Raw genomic sequence first — 16,268 nt, 5'->3', positions numbered from 1 at the left:
ATTTGGGCTCCCTCGGTTAAGAGCCCCCATCTTGACCTTTACCAGTTCTGGGCTTGGGCAGCCACTTCCCACTTTGTGGCCCAGACACAACACCTCTGCCGTCCCCCCTTGCATTTTTCAGCTTTTACCGTCAGTCCCACCTTCTTGAGGCAGCCCAGCCCCCTCTTCACCTGGGACACCTGTTCCTCCCAGGTCTGGCTAAAGATGCACATGTTATCAGTGTCTGCCAGGGCCAAGTTCTCCATCCCTCTCAGCTTGTCTAGAATCTCCCCAGGCCTAGGCATGGGGTCAGCATCGGACACTGGGATGGCTTTAAGATTCTGATAGCCCCCATAAAACCAGACCTTCCTGTCTCCCTTGGGGATCAGCCCCATGGGTGAGGCCCATGGGCTGTAAAACGGCTGGATCCCATCTAAAGCCAGGATGTTCCTGATCTCTCTCTCCAGGATCTGGGTTGCTTTCCCAATGACTCTGAATGGGGAACACCTGATGGGGAGATTGGCTCCCACCTCAGGGAAGAGATCCCCCCGGGGGTCTTCCCCCTTCTCCATCCAATCCTCCCTCTTCAGGTCCAGGGGTCCCCTCACTCTCCTCCCATCCAGCAGCTCAAATGGGAAGAGCCCTGTGCATTCCTGGAGCACCACCAGCTGCCTCCCGATTTCCCCCAGTTCTACTTCCCCTTGGGGAGCCCATTCCCGGTACAGGAATCCCTTCTCCTGCAGGACTCTGTCCCTGCAGCCTTCCCCAAGGGGGTTTGCAGCGCTGTGGCCAGCAAGTTCCTTCAGCTTCTCCAAGGAGGGATCCCTCTGCAGCTCAGTCTGGGATTCAGCGGCTAGGGCAGGGAGTGGGACCTGCTCCCTCTCGCTGGCTGGACCTGGGGTCACAGCCCCCCTGAGCCCTGTCCCTGGTAGCTCCCTCCCTGCTGTGTAATCACTTCCCAGCAGCACGTCTGGACCAGGCAAACCTGTTTGGCAGCTGACCTGCCCTGCCTGAGTGTCCCCCCACTCAGCTGGGGTCTCAGCTCCCCCCGTGCTCAGCGCTGCCCTTGCTGTCCCAGTGGGGGCAGGCAGCGAGCTCTCTGCTCTGGTCACAGCATCAGAGCCAGTGTGAGCCCCCTCTCCGGTGTGCAGGGGGGTGGGGAGCATCTCTCCCTCCCACTCAGCCCCAGGGGGCTGGTTACAGGTAGGCAGGTATCCTGAGCCCAGCAGCCCCTCCCCCCTGCCAGCCAGGTCATTTGCATTTTCACTGACCATTTCCATCCTAGCCAATTGGTTCCCTGGATTTGAATTCAAACCCTCGGCCGTTGCAGGAGCGGGGCCTGGATCCTGTCCCATGGGGAGACAGTCACCCCCCAACAGGGCCTCCCAGCCGATATCCTGGAGAACCCCAACCACCAGCCAGCCCGACGCCTCCTGGGTCTGCACAGGGATCTGGGCCATAGGCAGGACGAGGGGCCTCACCCCAGGGAACTTCACCCAGGTCCCACAGTCCCTCAGCATCTGGGGCTGCACCACCACAGTTCTCTCTGTCCCAGGGTCTCGCCCCTGCAGGCGTGTTTCCCCACTGACCCCTGGACAGCCCCCTATGTCTCTCTGCTCCACCATCACCAGTCCACGCTGCTGCTGCTTCTCCTGCAGCTTTTCCTCGGGCTCTTCCTTTCTCTCATGGTCCTCTCGCTCTCTCGGGCTCTGCTTCCATCCCATCCATCTCCAATCTCCTGATGGGGAACCCAATCGTGAAGACCCTCGTCTGATTGGGGACCAGACTCCCGGGGATGCCTGGCTGATACTCCAGCTTCTCTCAGATCCTCTTGTAGCCCCATCTGGGCCAGGAATGTGCTCCTCAGAGCGGTGCTTCTGCTTCAACTGCACGATTAACTGTGCCTTGGTGAATTTCCCCATGCGTAACCCTCTCTTTGTGCACAGGATCACAATGTCTTTCTCAAGGAGATGGTGATAGGCCATCACTTCACCGTTCCCAAGTGGCTCTGGACTCTCAGGCCTGTGTGCTCTTGGCTCCCCCATGGTTTCCAGGAAGAACCCCTGGTGTGCCAGCCCTTCTCGTGATCACCACCTCTTTGCCAGGGTCGAGCTGCAGACTCCTCCGCCCCTGGGACTGCTCCTGCAATCCCCCGGGGAACCCTGCTACTGCAAAATCCTTCTCTCTCCCAGGGTCGAGCGGCAAGCTCCTCCGCCCCGAGACTGCTCGCTGCAGTCCTCGGGGGGACCCCGTTACTCCAACAGTCCTTCTCACTGGTCACACGCTCCCAGAGGTTAACTGCCCCCTGAAACCGTCCCTCTCTGAGCCTTCAGCACGCCTGGTCCTCATTATCCCTCCTTTGTTTTACTGCTCCCCAGTCACTTACTGCAAGCAGCACCATTCACGGGGTGCAGTACATCCCACCGCTGCCACCAGTTGTCACGGAGTCCCCGGGCGATGCTCTGGAACTGCTCTCCACCAAGCCAGTCAGGACTTTGGGGAGCCTCCTCTCCTTTGGAGCAGACTTGTTCAGGGCAAGAAGCTCCCACGGCTTCACCTCCTGGGTCTCTCCTTGGAGCATTCAGCATCCTCTGCCCCTCCGTGCGCTTCCCACAGCGAGTCCACCCCAGCGGGGTCCTGGGGAAGCCACTGGGTTCTGCACCCCCACTTTGCAGTCAGACGTGACTCTCAGCCAGCCAGTAAAACAGAGGTTTATTCGATGACAGGAACAGGGTCTAAAACAGAGCTTGTAGATACAGCGAACCGGACCCCTCGGCTGGGTCCATTCTGGGGCCAGTGAGCCAGACCCCCAGGTCTGCCCTCCACCCTCGACCCCAGCCAGCTCCAGACTCACAACCCCTCCCAGCCCCTCCTCTCTGCTCAGCTCCTTTCCCGGGCCAGGAGGTCACCTGATCCCTTTGTCTCCAACACCTTCAGCTGGCACCTTTGCAGGGGAGGGGCCCAGGCCATCAGTTGCTAGGAGACAGAGGGTCAGGCGTTTAGGTGCACTGGCCCTTGGCTCTGCCAGAGACTTAAGAACTGACATGGGGACACTGAGGCACCAACACAGTACTCAGAGAAAACATTAAGAACTTTCCCAGTTCGTCACACAAGTGCTTCAAAAGGACCTGCTCTATGATTTTTCCAGGTATTGAGGGATTGTAGTTCCTCGGATTCTCCTCCTTCCTTTTTTTAAAGATGGGCACTATATTTGCCTTTTTCTAATTGTCTGGGTCCTCCCCCAATCACCACGAGTTTTCAAAGATAGTGGCCAATGGCTCTGCAGTCACATCAGCCAGCTCCCTCAGCACCCTCAGATGCAGTGAATCCGGCCCCATGGACTTGTACATGTCCAGCTTTTCTAAATAGTCCTTAACCTGTTCTTTCACCACTGAGGGCTGCTCACCTCCTCCCCATACTGTGCTGCCTAGTGCAGCAGTCTGGGAGCTAACCTCGTATATGAAGACAGAGGCAAAAAAAGCATTGAGTACTTCAGCTTTTTCCACATCATCTGTCACTAGGTTGCCCCCCGCCATTCAGTAAGGGTCCCACACTTTCTCTGACCACCTTCTTGTTGCTAACATACATGTAGAAACCATTCTTGTTACTCTTCACATCCCATGCTAGCTGCAACTCCAATTCTGATTTGGCCTTCCTGATTACATCTCTGTGTGCTCAAGCAATATCTTTATACTCCTCCCTAGTCATCTGTCCACGTTTCCACTTCTTGTAAGCTTCTTTTTATGTTTAAGCTCACTGAAGATTTCTCTGTTAAGCTAAGCTGGTTGCCTGTCATATATGCTATTCTTTCTACACATCGGGATGGTTTGTTCCTGCACCCTCAATAAAGCTTCTTTATAATGCAGCCAGCTTTCCTGGAGTCCTTTTCCCCTCATATTAGCCTCCCAGATGATCCTGCCCATCAGTTCCCTGCGGGAGTCAGTTTGTCTTTCTGAAGTCCAAGGTCTGTGTTCTGCTGTTCTCCTCTTGGATTTCCTTTTGGAGTCTTCTTCCACCCTTCTCATGAGCGTTCTCTCTCTGTTTCCATGCGCTTTCCAAGCTGCTGGTACTACCCAGTACTCACGCTTATACCAAGGGACAGATAGGACACTGGGAAAATCCCTCAGTCTTTAGCTGTCACAGGAGCTTTCACTGCCCTATGGTACAGCCAGAGGGAGGATGGATGGATTTGGCATCTCTGATCTGTAGATTGGAACCTCTGAAACACTGGGAGTCCAGGGTGTGTGCTATATAAATGGAGCCAGCATTATTATTATTATATATCTGTATTCCTGTATCCTCAGTCATGGCTCAGGACTTGTTGCGCTAGGCACTGTACAGACACAAAACAAAAGACAGCCTCTGCCCCTAAAGATCTGACAATCTAAGTAGCACTGTGCCCTCCATGACAAAAGGGACTATTTTCAAATGTGGAGAGTCTTACTAGAATGTCCTGGTCCCACATTTGGAAACTCAGATCAACACTTAGGCCAGCATTTCTCAAGAGTACGTAATGATTTGGGGGTACTCAATTTGAGACAACTTACCCTCTGACACCCACCCTCTGAAAAATCAGGCCCCTTTAATGGGTCTCATGTTGGGCACCAAAGATCATAAAGCACTCAACATTTTTTGGGTCTGTTTTAAGAAGCTAAAAAAGATCAAAATGCATTGAGCGAATTCCTCTGCTTTTAATCCGTTTTGACATTTCAGGCATTTGCCTTATTTAGCTCTGGTTTTGTTGGTTTTGCTGATGTTCAATTATCTACCATGCTTTGCCTGAAATAAGCCCAGAAGTGGCTTCTTAAAGGGAGGTGGACTAATAGCTTTGGCCTCCCAGTCAGATGGGGAAGAGAGGCGAGTTACAAAGTGCACTGTGACTAGAAAAGTTCAGTTATGAAATAGGTCACAATTTGGGGGCTATACAGGGACAGTTCTGAAAATTGCTTATATAAAAATGACACCTCTTTACAACAGAGCACCTGCCTGTGCGTATTCAGAACAATACTTTGGTGACATGTTTTTACTGCATTTTATCTTTTAGCCCTGTTGAACTAGCACAGGCAGGAGAAAGCAGGAGCTGGATTCTGTTCTTTCTCATGTATTATCAGCCGAATTGTTCACCAAGTTCTAATCCAGTTACACCTAGCGTCACTGTGAACCCAGTCTGAAGGCACTGGGGTTGCACAGGTGTCACTGTGAACACAATCTGAAACCTTAATTACTGGCACTATCGCATGAGTGGGGAAGATCTCAGCTTGGCTCTTGGAGCACCAGCTGAGTTTGCAGGGCTGTCTTTAACTTGTAAACTGAGCAGTTTCATTCTGGAGTCCTTTGAGACAGAAGCATGCAGTTCCACGATGCAAGTATTTTGTGTCACTTTCTAGCATAGAAGGGCACTTTAGACATTCCCCTGCAACATTCTGAGGCCAGTAGCACCTATGCTGATCTAGTGCAGGGAAGCCAGGCAGTGATGCTGGGCTTATGGAAAAAAACAGTGAAACTGACCAGTGTAGTTTGTGTCTGAATTAAGGGACAACCTCTCCTCTGGTTGTGAGACCTTGTGGGATTTGCAAGTATTGGAAGTAGACAGGGAATTTGGCCCTGACTGAGCTGCAAGAAATAAAGTGGGATTGTGCAGTTCTTTATATTCAGTATTGTAATAACACCTAGAAGGATTGTTGTTTTCAAGTGGGGGCAGATCCATGTTAGGTAGAAATCAATTCATTGAGGGACCAGGGATGATGAGCGGCTTATTCCTTTATCATGTCAGTGTCTTTTATTATTGTATTTAATAGCCACCATAATGAATGTCTGGCTCTGAAATAGTGCTTTCCTTTCACGCATCCCATTACAAAGATGGTAAGACTCCCCATTACAAACTGGGCTGCAGAGAGGTGATGTCACTGGCCCGTGATCACAGAGCAGGCTAATGGCAGAGCCGGGAGCAGAACCCAGCTCTCATGAGCCCCAGTTCTGTGCGCTACCCACCAGGTCTCACACCTGGAAGGAGAGCGATCACTTTTCATCCCCATGGTTGGTCCCCTTCCAGGGATCGCACTGAGAACACTGCTCTACAGCCAAAATACTTCTGAAATAAATGTAGTCCAACTTTACTAATTCTGGGTCACTGAGAACGAAAATGATGCTTAAAATTGTTGATTGGCTCTAGTTTTCAAGATATGCTATTGGGTCAGTATATACGACCCTTGACTTGGGAATGGCGGAGGATAAGTGAGTTATAAAGGGAAGGGATCTCAATTTAAACCAGAAATGACCAAAATACATCTTTGACTGGATCTATGAATAAATCTATGGCTGGGTTTGGACAGTACTTGCTTTTGAGGCAAAACAATGAATGATGCAATCTGAAGCTGGTATTGCATCATACATGATATGAATTGCATCATGTTATTCCTAGAAGTCATGGATGATGCAATCATAACGAAGCTTACATCACTCTGCTGAACAAATTGCCCTATATCAACTCTAGAAATCATACAGTGTCGTGCTCTCTTATTTGTCAGTGTTTGATTTTGCAAAGGGACACATTTCTGTTTAGCCAAAGTGAGCAGAGATGCCTCGTACTTGTGTGAACAGTGCAGATAACTTCTGCTATGTTTGTGGTGAAGTGACTTTTGCATCACAAAAGCGCAGTATAACCACTATGGTTAAGAAAGCCTATCACCTTTCTTTTGGCTGCAAAATTGGAGATCAGGAGAAGAGGTGGGCCCCACACATATGCTGCAACACTTGTGCAACAAATCTTCGCCAGTGGTTGAACAGGAAAAGGAAATCTATGCCTTTTGCAGTGCCAATGATTTGGAGAGAGCCAACAGATCATACCAGCAATTGTTACTTCTGCATGATGCCTCCAATTGGGAAAGGTGTGTCAAAGAAGAAAAAGTGGACTGTGCATTATCCAAACATTCCATCAGCTATACGCCCAGTACCCCATGGAGAAGGACTGCCGGTTCCTGATGCACCAGAATCCTCCTCACTTGAGTCAGACGAGGAAGAGGATGAAACTTCTGGTCCTGAACCATCAATGTCACAGGACCCACATTTTCTCCCATCCTCCTCCTCTGAACCACACGTCATAACACAAGGTGAACTGAATGACCTTGTCAGGGATTTGGAACTACCCAAGAGTAAGGCAGAGCTGTTGGGCTCCAGACTACAGCAGTGGAATCTCCTGGCAGGTGATGTTAGGGTTTCCATGTTCCGTGACCATCAAAAGGATCTTGTCCCATTCTTCTTCATGGAAGGTGACCTTGTAGCCTGCAACAACATCGATGGTGTGATGGCAGCCCTCAACATCGTTCACGATCCAGATGAGTGGAGACTGTTTGTTGATTCATCGAAGACGAGTCTTAAAGCTGTTTTGCTGCATAATGGCAATGTTTTGCTATCAAAGCCAGTTGGTCATGCAGTCTATATGAAGGAAACCTATGACAACATGAAACAACTTTTGAGGTGCATAAACTATGACCAACATCAGTGGCAGCTTTGTGGCGATTTGAAGGTTGTTGCTCTCTTGCTTGGTCTGCAGACTGGATACACAAAGTACTGCTGTTTTCTTTGCAAATGGGATAGTCGTGCAAGAGATTCCCACTACATCAAGAAAGATTGGCCACTCCGACAGTCATTGGAGCCTGGGAGGAAAAGTGTTCAGCATCCACCACTTGTTGAATCAAGGAAGATTTTACCACCCTAACACATCAAGCTAGGTCTGATGAAGAACTTTGTCAAGGCCACTGACAAAACACAAGCAGCTTTCAAGTACCTCCGTGGAAAATTTCCAAGGTTAAGTGAAGCTAAGATAAAGGAAGATGTCTTTGTTGGTCCTCAGATTCGTGAACTTCTTTGAGATGATGCATTTGACCATGCACCGCTTGGCAAGGAAAAGATGGCATGGAAAGCCTACCAGTTAGTGGCAGTAAATTTTCTCGGAAACAACAAGGCAGACAACTACAGGTTGTTGGTGGAAAACCTCCTCAAGGCATACAAAAGCCTTGGTTGCAACATGTCACTAAAGATACATTTTTTGCACTCTCATCTAGATTTTTTTCCACCGAACTGCGGAGCAGTGAGCGACGAGCACGGCGAGCGATTTCACTAGGACATTGCAACAATGGAGAAATGCTATCAGGGCAAATGGAGCCCATCAATGCTTGCAGACTATTGCTGGACAGTGACAAGAGATGCTCCATTTAATGAATACAAGAGACAAGCCAAGAAGCGCCGAGTAGACACTGAATAGGACTAAACTATGTACATAATAGTTTTTTGCCTTTTGTTTTATAATAAATGTTATTTATATAACCCTTTTGCTGATTTTTAAAGTGTTACATAAACAGGACAGGTGAAATATTATCATGTAAAGCAACCATAAACACATGAAAAGACCTAGGTTTACAATTTATGATTAAAACTCTACTATCTACACAATATACATAGACATAAAATGTAAAAACTTAAATATCTTAGAAACAGTAGCCAATCAGTTGTTTTAATTGTCATATTTGAATTCAGCACATCAAAATACATAATAAATATCACATTTTATCTCTGAAGCAGACGACTTCTCAAAAATTGTAGACCAGTGGAATTCGATGATCATTGTCGTCCTTTTGGTGCATCTGCTCTCCCTACCTGCTCACAATGGGCTCTCTTTCTCCTCTCTTTACAGGTGGCCTAGGGGAGCAGTCTGCCGGGCCCAGCCAGAACACCACGGCAACCAGTCGTAGTAGCAAAAAAGTTAAAAAGGGTAATGTGGTGCCCCGCCCAGACTTTGGGTATCTTTTATTTCCTTTTCTATCCACTGTAAAAGAATGTTTTGTCCTGTGTACATGTGCTTGCACTGACCAGACCAGCTGTGTCCCTGACACACCTTCTCGGACCTGGGTGTAGGTTCATCAGGGTGGGTTTGGTCCCGTATAGGATGCACTGGCTGGGTGGGTGCTTGTGAGACTCTTTGCCCCTCTCAAAAAGCTAAGCTAACTGGGGACATGCACCTTGTTGTGAAGCAGAGATATGACCATCTCACTTGCAGGAGCTGTGTCAGTGACTGCTTCTCTCCCTAGGTCAGAGTTCAAACACTAATGAGAGTAAAAAGAGGGAGCTACCACTGCCTAGACTATACTTGATTTGTGGATAAGTACAGGACATCAGTCTCTGGGGCTGGTGTAATTCCTAAGGTGCTACATGCTTTGCATTTACAAATCATTCTTCCCACTTTACAGGTGGAGAAACTGAGGGAGAGGGCTTGAGCAACATCCGGGGCAACATACAAAGTCCACGAATTAGAACTTAGGAGCACCTAGTTTCTAATCCAGTGCTTGGTCCCCTGGACCATGTAGTGTCAGAATAGCTCCTGCTGACCTACCCAGTGTTTGCCATCTGGCCTCTGGATTAAATTCACTAACTCAAGGAAGAACAGTTCATGGATATTGTGTAGGGCCTTGTTATCCAGAAGGCTGCGTAGTGTTACTGGTCTTTCCACCCTCTTCCCATTTGAGACGCACCGGTGCAGATACTCATGTTTAAAACTGAGCTCAACCTTTCTGACAAACTGTCCATATCTAGACATGTGAGGCTAGAACATACAGTGTGTGTACAGAAGCAGCAGGGACCATTTAATAGCTCTTCTTATCCCAAAGCACTTCATCAGCTACAGTCAGCGTACGAGGAATCTCTTCACCCCTCCTCTGAAATGCTGCCACTTTTGGGTGGCTATGGCAGCTAACAGCTCACAGCAACACTTAGTCACTCATTTCAAGACAGGAAGTGAAGAAGGAAGCTACTCAGTTGAGACTGCAGGAGGAACGTTAGGGAGATGGACTCCTATAACTGTCCAGAGTAGAATTTGCAGTGTTGTCGTAGCCGTGTTGGTCCCCGGATATTAGAGAGACAAGGTGGGTGAGATACTGTCTTTTATTGGACCAATTTCTGTTGGTAAGAGAGACAAGCTTTCAAAGCCATGTAGAGCTTTTCCTTTCTGGGGCCAACAACTCTCTGAATAAGAACAGCCTCTGCTATTAGGAAAAAGATAAGGCCTCTCTCATTTTTAGCCTCTGTCTTCATTCTTTGTGGCATGTGGGAGGTCTAGGTTGGATATTAGGAAACAGTATTTCACTAGGAGGGTGGTGAAGCACTGGAATGGGTTACCTAGGGAGGTGGTGGAATCTCCATCATTAGAGGTTTTTAAGGCCCAGCTTGAGAAAGCCCTGGCTGGGATGATTTAGTTAGTGTTGGTCCCACTTTCAGCAGGGGGTTGGACTAGATGACCTTCTGACGTCTCTTCCAGCCCTAATATTCTATGATTCTATGTACTGGGCTCAGAAAGAACTTCCCTTCACACTTATGGCTAGATATGAGGACCATTGCTTAGAGCCACAAACTGTGTAGTCCTTGCTGGTCACACAATGCTGCCTCACTTGCTACCGCTTCCACAAGCAGCCCCAGCTCTCTGCTGGATGAGTTAGGACATTGTCGAGACAGTTGTTGAGAAGGGCAGCCTTCTCTAGGGCCTTGCCACAAATAGAAGAGGACGGGGCAGAATCTTGGAGCTGCCAGCAGGGAAAAGACCAGGAGCTGTCAGTGAGGTCTGAGCCTGGGGCTGCCCCAGCAAGGTGCATTGGGATCTCTAGGGAGGGGAAAGCACCTACAATTGCTCTTCCTGTGGTCTCCCAGCTGACACACGAGCACAGCTACAGAATCTGTCCCATGGAACTCCTCATGTGCCACAAACTGCAGGCTTGGGCTGGAGAGTGAGGCAAAAGGCAACTAGCTTAGCTTGAATGGAGGTAATTGTCCATGTGCGTATTCACTAAGCCTTATGGTAGGCCAAGGCTGCTGCGAGATGGTGGCTGGGAGAAGGTGTCCATGGGCCCTCTCTCCCCTTTCCACACCATGCAGCCATCTGAATGCTGCATGCCGCTGCCCATGGACTTCACCTGGAGAGTGTCACTGCACCCTGTTAAAGGTCCTACCTTGATGGCAGCTGGTGCAGAGAGGATGGGCCATGACCCAGCCCTTGTCCTGCTTCTCTATGGGGCTCCTAGGCCCACTATCTGCTGCAAGTCCCCCAGTCCTTGCATGGTGAGATGTGCCTGGTTGTGAAGGCACGAGTGCTAGTCTCCTTCCATCTCCCTCACCCTCTTTGCACCTGCAGAGGGCTCCCCTAGTCTAGCCCATAATGCTGTAGGGCACAAGTATATGTGTCTAGGGTGGGTGAAAAGGTAAGAGGAGAAGGTGGCTTCTCCTTCATCTGAAGCACCCGGCATTGACCCCTGTTGTAACCAGGGTGTCTGACTAGCTGGCCTATGCGCTGGTTCTGGGGTGGGCCATTCCTATGCTTCTAAAATGCCTGATGCTCCTGCTCCCCTCTGCAGCCACATGAGACCCCTTCAGACAAATGCAACCAAACAAAAGGCAAATTCCAGGCATTGTGTCTTCACTCAACCTGCAGCTTCAGGGAAGGCATTTGACAAGTAAACATGGGCCCTGCAGGAGGTGGGCAGGAAGTTTGTAAGTTCATCCTTCCATCCCTCTGCTCTGCCTTAATTTCCTTCTCATTGTGCAGCGCTGCTCAGCCTTGACAGCACTGATTTGCTGCTTCATGTCTCCGCCAGGAGGATGAATGGGAGAGGGGCTCAGTCTGCAGCCCCTGCTAATCACGGTGGGTCGTGGGGACCCCTTCTGCATGGAGAGTAGGGCTCAGCAGGCTCTGAGTATTTTTATAATGAGGCTTTTTAAAAAACCCAAACCCTGCGTGTGTAACTGATTCAGGAAGTGAGGCTGGTAACTGGCTCCACAACAGCAGTGATGCTGACAACAGTGCAAAAGCACCTCTGCCTGGAGCTTCAGCAAAACTCAGCAAGCCATGAGCCCAAATTGCATCCCCCGGTGCGTGAGCAGAAGGGTACGGGTCTGGTGCCTGTGGATTGGAGAGAGGGCATTGCCAAAGCATTGTTCCCTTCTTTTCCTGACCCTCCACCCTTGCGCAGCAGGGGTCTGGCTCCTTTTGGGATGGAGCGGGACTGGGGGAGCACAAGGGGCCACCAACCACTTTGTTTTGTAACAAATCTATGAAGTTGAAGTGTCGTGTGATGCCTCGTTGGGGTGTAAGGTGCTACAGGAAGAACTCTAAAGGCCAATTTCTCCCACTATCCCCTGGACAGGTAGGGCACTGGCAACAGCAGGGCAAGCTTCTTTTACTGCCTCAGCTCTGATCTGACAGGGGGCTGTCTGCAGATGTGTGTCACAAGGGGCTCACTCACCATTGGTGGGGCCTCTTTTGGGCACCACTAGGATTTTCTCTCCACCGGTCTGATGCTCCTTCCATCGGTTCCTCGCCCTGTGGTCTTTCTTTCTCTGGGACCTAGGGTGCTCCTTCTTCATGACTCCCCCCTCCAGCTAGTTCACCATAGTCCTCCCTTTCCAGAGTGTCAGAATCCCACTGGATTAACAACCCACTTGCTGGCCTAGTCAGCCTTCCAGGCGAAGGCCAGATCAATTGCCACTTTCCCAGCAGCTGGTAGAAGAACCTAGGCTGGCCCACTACTCCGGGTTCCAGTCCAGGGACCCTATACCTGGCAACTAGCTCCCAGGCCCTGGGGCTACTTTCCTAGATGCCTTCCTATTTCCCTCTTTATCTTCTGGACCTCTTCTGAGTTCACGGGCCTGAACATCCTTTTCTCAGGGAGTAACTGCAGACTACTACTTCTCTGTAGCCCCGAACTCACCTCCCTTCTCTCCGGGAGTGACTGCAGACTACTTCCCCTGCTATTGCCTTCTTTTCTTAGCCTGCTGGCTATATACAAGCTCAGCCTGCCCCTGCCGAGCTGGGCTTCAGCATCAACTGGTATTTCAGTCTCTGGCTTTCCCCCAGGTTGTTAATTGTCCTAGCAACCTACTCTGCCTCGGTGGGATGGACAGCCCATCCCAGGGTGAAAATGGAGTTGTCAATGGCCCATTCATTCAGCCCTCAGCTTCAGTGCTGATGCTGCCAGCCGGGGCAGCGGTTAACTAGAGTCGTCACTGGCTTGTCTTTGTGATGGGGCTGCTTGTACCCTGGGTACTGGACTGAAGGTCAGTCCAGGCTGCAGCTGGGGTATGTGACAGCAGGAGGTGTGGACTTACCTGCATGAGCCTTAATGTAGCCAACTCAGGTTCCAATAGCAGGGCAGCACGGGCTTCAGCGTGGTTTGTACAAGCCCCACTGGAACCCTGGGTAATGACTGGGCAGCTAGCCCCCAATGAAGTCCATGCTGCTGTAGCTTCACTGCTATCAGTACCCGAGCTAGCTATATTAAAGCTAGCTCAGGTATTTCTACACCTGCTACAATTCCATCCTTTCATAGCAACATAGACCTACCATGAGACTCATCAGCTGGAAATTCCTGTGGGCTGTACAGCCTGTGTGTAAGTGATCTTTAAAACAAGGCAGAGGATTAAAACAGGCAGCAGGGAAGCTGTCTGTGGTGCAGTAAATGCCACATTTCTAGTGCTTTCAGAGGGTCATTAACGAAAGAGGATCTGCAGGGACTGTCCTTGGAAAGAGTCCAGTGGAGGGCAACAAAAATGATTAGGGGGCTGGAGCACATGATTTATGAGGAGAGGCTGAGGGCACTGGGATTGTTTAGTCTGCGGAAGAGAAGAATGAGGGGGGATTTGATAGCTGCTTTCAATTACCTGAAAGCGGGTTCCAAAGAGGGTGGATCTAGACTGTTCTCGGTGGTAGCAGATGACAGAACAAGGAGTAATGGTCTCAAGTTGCAGTGGAGGAGGTTTAAGTTGGATATTAGGAAAAACTTTTTCACTTAGAGAGTGGTGAAGCACTGGAATGGGTTACCTAGAGAGGTGGTGGAATCTCCTTCCTTAGAGGTTTTTAAGGTCAGGCTTGACAAAGCCCTGGCTGGGATGATTTAGTTGGGAATTGGTCCTGCTTTGAGCAGGAGGTTGGACTAGATGACCTCCTGAGGTCTCTTCCAACCCTGATATTCTACGATTCTCTGATTCTATCCCTCAGAGTTAATAAATCACGGTTAGAACTGGAGCAAGTGTGTTTGCAGCAGCACCAAGGCAGATGGAAATTAACAGTGTTGCCCAATTAGCAAGTAAGGGGGAGACATTTTCTCATTTTGCCTGTTAACTTTTTGTTCTTTTTGTACCAAAAAAAGAGATTGAATATTCGCAGATTTGTAACTGATGCTGAGGATCAAATTTCTCTATTTTTCCATGGTGAAGACCTGCAACCTCCTGGCAGAAACTGCCCAATTCACAGACCCTCCCAAGTGCCTGGAAATTACATGTGAAAACTATTCAGCTGAGAATTTAGGAGGTTGCTCCTTCATTTTGTGAGAACAGATTTCACTTTTAAGTAGAAGTAGGTATGGATACTTTACCATTATAAAAATGTAGATGTGGAATAGACTTCAGCCTCTTAACACATTAGTGTGAAGATGAATCAATTAATTGAGGGTACATGCCAAATCAATAACTGCCTCACGTGGAATAAATTCAGGCAAAAGGACAAGGATGTAGTTATGAGTTTATATGAAGGACCCTAGAGTTGTGATTACACTGGAAGGCCTAATAATTGTAATTGTTCGGTCTCCCTGTGCTTTGACTGACTGACAGATGCAATGCAATGGAATCTACATTCATCTAAAATGCCAGGAGTCTAAACTGCCAATTTGGTCTAGAGGCAAACTCTGGTGGTTTTCGGATCTGGGATTTTGGTTTGGGCCCATCTCTACTCAGACTTCTAACTCAATGTCCCCGTCAGTGAGGTTGCTACTCCGGAGCAGTGGAGCTGCAGGTTTTTGCCGGAGCTGGAGTGGAGCCAGAGCACAGTTCCAAAGCCCTGGCTGTAATGTGAAGAAACAGCAGAATGACGATTCCCCTTCTACTTTAGCACTGAAGATGGGGAAGGTCAAATGATAAGACCTTCTGCTATAGATTAGCTCTGTGATAGCCCTGAACAAAACAAGGGCAGACCTAGATGTGGCTTCTGGTTCACATTAACGGTCTGGCTTGTTCTGTTTTGTGTGCACTGAGACCAGGGTATTGCCTTGGGGCTGCTGTGGGAAGCAAGAGGATTTAAACAGTGTTGCTACTTTTGTCTTGCAGATGACAGGAGGAACGCCACACTCTCAAGGAGGCCGACGGAGGAGGAGGATAAAGACTTGCTTCTCTCAGCCACGGGCTCCTCTCCCAGAATCCGCAGGGCAACCACATCCAGGGCAGAGAGAATCTGGCCCGGAGGGGTCATACCCTATGTCATTGGAGGAAATTTCACTGGTCAGTAGCAAAACACAATGCTTAGCTGTTTGTGACTTGGGGAACCCTTTCTTAGGAGATCTTCTCCATTCCTGGCTCAAGAGTGCCTGATCTTTGGAAGCCCTTCCCTGGAGAGGGCTGGCTGTATGGCGAAGCGGCTGGACAAATAACTGATTCCCACCCCTGACATTCCAGGAGAAAGGCCTCGGCACTCAGTCCAGCCTACCTCTTTGCAGCTGGACACAGCTTAAAACTCCTGATCCGTGGTGGGTCAGAATCTGAAACCTGAGCTTGCTTCCTTGCTGTCTAGAGCTCCAGGATGGGAGTGCTGAAAAGGCAGGGCACTTTGACCCACAGGCATGGGGAAGAAAGTGCATTGGGCTGTTCTCTTGTGATCCCTCTGGCCACTGGACCACCGAGACCACTGGGCCTTGCGATTCTCCTCTGCACAGTTGGTCAGTGTGATGCCGAGCCACAAAGCAACTGAGTGGAGAGGAGGAAGAGGGAGCTCTGAGCTGGATCCCTGAATGGAACGGGGGATCTCTTAGTACAGCTCAGAGACTCTTGATTGCACAACCTTTGAGCAGTGTCCAACAGTAGCTGCCTGGAGAGGGGCTGGTGTCCTGCCTACTGTGTTGCAATATCCATTGAGAAGATGTCTTTGCCTCTCTAGTGCAGCCCTGCCAGGCCATACTTCATTGTGTCCTTTGCTATTTTGTTACCAGCCACGTGCATCTTAAAACATTCATTTGGATCCTGCCATTTCCCGGTGCTTTGTGCTTTGTTGAGGGAAGCCACAGGAGAGGTGCCCAGTTACCACCCTCAGTCAGAGTAGCCTGGGAAAGGGTTTAAAGACAGGGGAGTCACAACTTCCACAGAACCCTAGATGTGGGGAAAGAGACCATCCCCCCCATTTCCTGCACAGGCCAGTGCAGGATCCTTCCCTACAATAAATCCCACAGTGGTCTGTCCACCTTCGCTTTAAATAACTTCAGTGATGA

The 16,268-nt window shown here is 49.6% G+C and overlaps 1 protein-coding gene across 2 annotated transcripts in view; it reads left to right on the top strand.

Moving 5' to 3' along the window:
• The window catches only part of TLL2 (tolloid like 2), a 202,793-nt gene that overhangs the window by 107,319 nt on the left and 79,206 nt on the right, over positions 1–16,268 (top strand). The window contains exons 3-4 of one of the 2 annotated variants that reach the window (XM_030570611.1): positions 8,672–8,749; positions 15,118–15,288. In XM_030570611.1, coding sequence (XP_030426471.1) covers positions 8,672–8,749; positions 15,118–15,288 — 249 coding nt within the window. The remainder of the gene's footprint in view (positions 1–8,671; positions 8,750–15,117; positions 15,289–16,268) is intronic. The other variant, XM_030570612.1, reaches the window with a different exon arrangement.

Source organism: Gopherus evgoodei, chromosome 7 (genome assembly GCF_007399415.2).
Source record: "Gopherus evgoodei ecotype Sinaloan lineage chromosome 7, rGopEvg1_v1.p, whole genome shotgun sequence".
Lineage (NCBI taxonomy): Eukaryota > Metazoa > Chordata > Testudines > Testudinidae > Gopherus > Gopherus evgoodei.
The sequence above is the reverse complement of the archived record's forward strand: the minus strand, read 5'-3'. Positions and strand labels throughout refer to the sequence as shown.